General features: G+C 40.5%; 1 protein-coding gene across 1 annotated transcript; it reads right to left on the reverse strand.

Annotated features, from left to right (window-relative positions):
* Positions 1-529: 529 nt before the first annotated feature.
* Positions 530-2595, reverse strand: LOC135351688 (adhesion G protein-coupled receptor E5-like). Its single transcript, XM_064550762.1, has 7 exons — positions 2175-2595; positions 1950-2085; positions 1544-1699; positions 1437-1495; positions 1165-1379; positions 828-1023; positions 530-738 (listed from the first exon to the last, which is right to left on the reverse strand). Exons 1-7 carry the CDS (start codon positions 2503-2505, stop codon positions 698-700), a joined length of 1134 nt encoding a protein of 377 aa, XP_064406832.1. The 5' UTR covers positions 2506-2595; the 3' UTR covers positions 530-697.
* Positions 2596-7346: the final 4751 nt, after the last annotated feature.

The raw sequence follows: 7346 nt of genomic DNA on the forward strand, positions 1-7346 counted from the left end.
TCCTCTGATAAGCAGTTTTCACGGTCATCTTGGTCCCGTTCAATTAATTGGGGGTCTTTTACAAGGACCAAAATTGTTGAGATGTCCATTACAAGTAGCTATACTATAGTATACTGCAATCTCGACCATTTAATGGAAAGTTTCAACGGACTCGTTTGTCTTCCAAGTGTCTTCTTGATCGGATATTCCCCAAATGTGGATCAATCCAAGCAAAAAATTTCTTAATCAGTTGGAGGTTGATTCTCTAACGAGACCCCAAGTTCACAATGAACAGATAATTATGTTGCAGCCATTTTTTAATTCAGATCTGTTCATCCTCTGGTTTTAATCGTTTATTGTAGGAATATATAATGTCACATATTACAATTTTCAGTAAACGGAGGGCTCTGGGCCAAGCCGCAGATTGAGAATAGTAGCCGCTGCCTTCCTTAGGAGGGCGGAGTTCAATTCACATGCATGCATGGCAGTACTAAGACGCCTCATATAACATCACTTTTATAATTAGTTCTATACCGCCCTTTCAATGTCAGATGTTGTTATAATTATACAATATTGTTTAATCTGTATACACATGACTTCTATACATAACTTCTTAACTATTATAGAGTTTACTGACAACAAAAAATGATACGAGACACACCTTATAATTATACAATGTTCAGCAAGGTAGACAGTTATTACATTTCCAGTAATGTCATCAATCCTGCACTCCACTGCTCCCAATGCAGACATCTCGATCTGTGCATGTGTAGAATTACATTGCAAGCATAATTATATTGAAAACTACATACTTATCACTGCACAAGAAGATCACAGTTTCAGTTCACCTGATTTGCCCTGAGGGTATATCATAGTGATGTTGAAAGTGAACCCATAGTCAGGAGCAGTAATGTCAGGAGTCTTGGTCCCTTCTGTATCCAGTGACACACTCAACTCAAAAGCCACTTTTGGTATATTGGACTCCAGCTCATAAATATTTGATGAGCTACGCTGATTTTTAGAGGGGGTCTTACCATTGTTTACCTGTAAAACAGAGTTACTATAATAATTATTATTTGCGTGGATTAAGCAGACAAAATGAGCATGAAACCTGATTACTACAGTCACCCTTAGCTTGGCAGTATAGAATGACTGATTCACAAGAACGTGATTGTGTGAACTCACTGAACTGCTGTTGTTTCTGAATGACAAGTCACTAAAGTAACTGCTGAGAATTTCAGACTCTGCCACTTTAACCCTCCACCATTTTGAGTAGGCCTCTCTCACTTGCTTGGAGAGGGGCACAAATATAACGAAGATGGCCACTCCTTGGAAGGCAAAAAAGATCGTGAAGATGTACGCCAGCAGGAAAAGAGCAGGTACCTCGAACACCAGAAGACCTGTATCAATGTTTGTGCTTGTCACATGAAAAACTCTCTATTCAAGTATAGGCTCACCAATGATCCATGTCAAACCCATGATGGTTACCAAGGAAACTGAAGACTTTAACCAATATCTACATAGGTATATATATTCAAGCAAATGGCATAAAGGTGCCTCATACTTTGTTCTCTGTATTCTATTCTTGTGCGTCTGCTTCTTTGCATGTCTGTTCATAATCACTAGTGCCATGATGAAGAAGCCAATATTTGCCAAAATGACCAACACAACTGGTACAATGAACGTCTGTATGAAGTAGCCATGAGGGTTCAACCAGCAGCTGCAAGATACAACAAACACACAGCGAATCCCCTAAATGTAGACTCCCTGAAATAAGGACACCTCTTATAACCAGCTCAACCAAGACAGAAGGACTGGCATTGAACCCTTTATGTAACTAAAGACATGCCAATAAACATATACAGTTCCATAAAAATATCAGGACACTTCACAGAACTCGGTACAATTCAATTTCCCTTTACTCTAATTAAATTGAGATTATAATTCCTCCTATATATACGCACACTCACACAGCGGTCTGTTGGGTGGTGGTCTCATTGTCCTGAGTGCTGTTACTGACTTGTACATAGCCATAGCCATAGTCTGCCTCAGGGTATAGAGTAAAGCCCAGGGGAACACAGAGACCCATGTACAGCAGAGGGGCACCTGCAAACACAATATTCTTAAAGCAATAAAAATTGATGTTGCATGTAATCTATGTACGCAGCTACATTGGCTATAGATAAAGAAGTTACCATAACCGAAAATTGTGAAGCCGATTATGTATTTTTTCTGATTTTTGACAAAGACTTTGACGAGGGCCAAATACAAGACCACCCCCTCCATGAGCATCCACATGAAGGACACCAGGAACAAGTAGTGCATGAGAACTGCTACCGTCCGACAACCAGGATCCACCACACCCCCTCCCCCGTGAGGGGTTACCCCACTCACAAACATCAGCTGTGCCAGAATTAGACTCACACACAAGTTGATGTGCATGTAGTTACGCATATTCCAGAGAGACCTGCACAACACACACAATAAGTAGCCTCGTTCAAAGTCCAACTTTTCTCTATTTGACATGGCTAACACTTATTGGTTAAAAATGAAGCTATATTTATAACAGAACCTCTGTAAAGGAAGCTGTCAGTAAGAAGAGCAAGAACATAGTTACCTTAGGCATACCAAAGCTATAATGGTTGCTAGCATGGCTAGTACAGAGAGTGATACACCAATGTAGCCAATCACTTCCAGTACGAATGCATGCACACCTCCCACTATGGGCTGAGAGCTGAGGAGAATGGCAAAGTTGGTGAGATGTGTGCACTCGCACACAGTGTGTGTGGAGTTAGAGAGACTGTCATTTCTCTCACAGCCAGTAGTATTCCATCTTCCATTGACTAGCCGAGAGTCACTGTATGAAATAATTATTAGCAGTGTTTAATTGCAGTGATCAAACACGGAAGGAATGATGCCTCAGTGCCTCGGTGGAGGTGACAAAGCTACATAACATAAAGTTACTAGCTAATTAATAGCTTATACACACATTATAATTATCATAATGAACATTTTTCATTAATTAATTTTGCTGCATGCAGAATCACAAGGAAACTCCAAGAGTGGGAAATGATGGACTATGATTGTTTTTAAATAGGATCTATGCCAACAAATCTAAAAATGAATGGCTGCTGCATCAGCAGAGCCTTGCAGCTCTTACTCACTCTTGCAGCTACTAATATCTAGTGAGCTAATATCTAGTGAGCTAACTACTAGCAACACTCCATGGACAAGTTTTTCTACGCACTCTTCTGAAAAGGCTGCATTGGCATTCCAGGTAAGTAAAACTAGGCATAACTCGAGAATGAAACATAATTTTGATCTACGAATTAAAATCCAAGAAAATATGACTATAGATCTATAGAAACTCTTATACTTGCACTTCATTGATCCTTGAGCAGCTGTAGCAGTCTACACACAGACACACACACCAGCAGCTGACATTTCCCCAATACTACTAGTGCACTAGACAGTACTACAACTATTACCTACCTTCCTAGTATGAACTCCCAGAAAACACACTTCATTTCACCGCTATCCTATAATAAGGAACAGAGAAACCACTTTATGAACACTTGAATGGGGAGCCCATTTATATAGAGGTGGCCTTAGGGTATATAGTTCAATTTATACACAATCTATAATTGCAGTTGTCCTTTTTTTAGGGCCTTAGAAAAGTGGGTTTCCAATGTAAGATACAATGCTTCAGTTTCCAGGAGGGAGGGGAAGGGAATACAGGGCTCACCCCCTCTCTTTGTTAACACTAGCCTGGTTACCAGCTCACCTGCGCCAACTGTGAGGAGTGTTTCAGTGTGACAATGACTGGCTGACTGAGCTTAATGTTGGCTGTGTCACAGATCTTGTTCCCACACTGCAGACTGGTGGAGACCACTGGAGATGCTAACACAGTGTCCCTCTCTCCTAGCAGAGTCCCGGGTAGCAGTCCACTCATGTTTCTGTAGTAGACTGAGGCCACAGTGACTGGTCCAGTTCCATTACTTATGATCCTCACTAACTCAGTGGGCACTCGGATGGAGCTGTTGGTTGTTTCACTACCAGTGAAGTACGAGTCATCGTTCCCATCTTGTTCTACCTCTTGGACTATCAGTTCTGTAGAACATTATTGCAAACGTGCATACAGTAATGAACACACAAATACATTTCAAGGACCTGTTAAATGAAGCATGCATGTACATGCACACTGTATGAGTGAAACTAGAAAGTATTGGAGCACTAAACAAACGTACATTTCCTGTTCTGTAAATGTAATGTTTCTACGTAGAGCTACAACAACTAATGATCTTAATTAGATGAATTGTGATAACCTGTACCTCCCACCTTTAGCACAATAGCCACCTCTCTAACCCATACCAATATTTGATGTCCTAAAGCCGTCTTCATTAGGAGAGAGCACATTAAATGCCAGCTGCTCAATGGTAGCAAGCAGTGTACTCCCGACAATGGCGTTGGACTGTAGTGTGTGTGCATGAGTGGGCTTGTATGAGGAGGAGGGAGGTTGTACACTAAATAGGTAAATGTTGCATGTCATGGAATGGAAATAAATACACACATGAACACACCTGAGTAGTGATCAGTGATTGATTCATCAAGTCATCAGTTATTTCCAGAACATCCTACAAGAAATGCTTACATCAATGACATTCAGTTGTTCACTGTATTTACTCACCTGACCAAACTGTTGGCTGTCGTTGATACTCGCCCGATTTACCATGTCACTGAGCAGATACATAACAGCTCTCCGGTCAACTTGTGTACCATTCCTTACCAAGTCTAGCAGAGAAGCAGCTGCTTGACCAGGAGGCTAATTGGAGATAGAATATTAATTTTTACATAATAATTATGAGGTATGCACAATAATGGATATGAGAATATAACATTATATACTCACAAGATTATAATCAATGTGACTTACTTTTTTCAGGATGGCTCTCAATTTGTCACTTCCATTTATCTAAGGCAGGATAGCAATGAAAAAATATACACATTTCTTGGTGTACTTACAGTGCTTGAAACATTTGAGATAGTGGATTCCAACTCTTTTTTGGCCAAAAATGAATCATTGCTGGAAGTACCTGGAGCTGTTGTGGTTGACGCCACTTGATTAGAGCTTGTAGAGGACTCTGGGACAGATGTGCTTGCAGAAGATACTCCAGTGGTGCTCATAATTGAGGCCACTTGAATGGAGCTTGTAGAGGACCCTCGGACAGATGTGCTTGCAGAAGATACTCCAGTGGTGCTCATAATTGAGGCTACTTGATTAGAGCTTGTAGAGGACCCTGTGACAGATGTGCTTGCAGAAGATAATCGAGTAGGGACAATCGACACCACTTGAATGGAGCTGGACTCTAGGACAGATGTGCTTGCAGCAGTAGCACTTAGATGATGGAAAATAGTTGACATCACCGCTTCTTCTGTTGATGTAGTTAAATCACACATTGAGACAACAGATGTTATATTAATCTTGTGTTCTGGTATTGTTGTATTTGACTGATTGCCTAGAACTGGCATTAGTTGAGTGATGTTCAGTGGGACTGTAGTTGCTATGCGACTAGCCTCTGTTTTTGTGTTCTCACAGCCGAAGGTTGTACATTTGAGACCAAACATTATCTTGCGATTATCAGAGGCACCAGAGCAGTCAGTAGATACGCCACCATTTCTGATATCTTTATTCCAATTATTTGAGCTGTACGAGTGTATCAAAACCTTATACATTTAAATATAGCAAAATACCTCAAATATCCCTGATCAAATCCATCCTCCAGTAGACTGATGCTGGTTTCATTCACAATCAAGCTAATAGACACATCGTCCAATGTCACTACGTCTCGTTTCTTATCATGATTAAAAGAAACGTATTGCAGCCATCTTATTCGCAGTCCATCTCTGAGATAGTCATCTCCGCACACATTTATCTTGAATGACTGAACTCCACTACAATTGTAGTAAGGAACATCATAGTCTCTGATTCGGATTGTACTATGATCATTAGTTGATCTATCATGGTACACTAGAGGAATCCAAGTGCCGTCTCTGTCCCAGTTGCCTAGCGATACCTCTATACCCTCCTTTTTATTCTTGTTAATATTGTCACAGTCATCTGGGGTCAAATCCAGCACATATGACAGCTCTCTGTGTAGAAGAACATACTGCATAAAGTTACGCTCAACGATAGACGTGCAGAAGAACACACACTCACATTCTTGGTTTACTGGTTTCACAATTCATCGGTGGTGGTTGCTTATCAACAAGAGCTGAACCATTGACTATCATCTCACATCCTTTTGTTTGGCCATTTTCCATCCTCGGGAGGGACACCACACCCCTTGGTTCCCCTGCGCTACCTCCACAGAACTGTAGAGGGCCGGCTCCATTTCTTGTGAGTTGACTGTCGTTACAGCTGCTTTCTCTACATTATGTACAAAGACGTATAATGTCAAGATAATGCATTGACTTACTCGTTTATAAGGAGATCAAAGTAACTATTGCCATCAAATGTAACCAGCAGTTTGCTGATTTCCCAGCAGTTGCACAATCCACCGCCATGTTCTGGCTGTACTATTCTCAGCTGCACAGCATCAACGTTGTCTTGACCAAAACTTTGTAGACTATATCCAGTTGAATTATAGTCAGCATCTATAGATATATATAGTATGTATATACATGTACAGTAAATAAATAGAAAGTACTACGCAAAATTACCAGTAGTCATCGTCCTAAGAGTGCTCCACTGGTCAGGTATCAATAATGTATTGACCCACTCCAGCCATCGATACTCCACTCTAACAAATGCAGGACCAGGGTAAGTCAGCCCAGTGCTACAGTTGAGGGGTGAGTTACTCGTGACAGTTATATTGAGTGAGAAGTTAGAACATCTTGCTCCTTGAGAGAACAGTACAATACTGCAAGCCAGCACTAACACTGCAAGTTGTCTCTTAGTCTGCATTGCTACTCTGGACTACAGTACAGCTACATTGAATAGTTCAATGACTTTCTTTTAACACTCACTGCTATCTGGGGAGTTGATACAACTATCTACTATTCTCAATACCATACATCAATTAGTTTGGGAAACACTACGTATACATGTATATATGAAACACATCTATACACATACAGATGCAACAAAGCATACACATTAGTCTATAAAATATGTATGGAACAATAACAGATGAACAAAGATACATGATCACGTACGTCTCACGGCACCTCTCAGTCAGGTATAATACCTGAAATGTTATAAATAGCACTATGCAACAACCAAACCATAGCACACAGTCATCATTATGTAAGCCGTTGTTATGTATTTCCAGAGCTAGTTTTTCACCCTATATAATTGTAGAGCATTA

Source organism: Halichondria panicea, chromosome 17 (genome assembly GCF_963675165.1).
Source record: "Halichondria panicea chromosome 17, odHalPani1.1, whole genome shotgun sequence".
In the NCBI taxonomy this organism is placed as follows: Eukaryota; Metazoa; Porifera; class Demospongiae; order Suberitida; family Halichondriidae; genus Halichondria; species Halichondria panicea.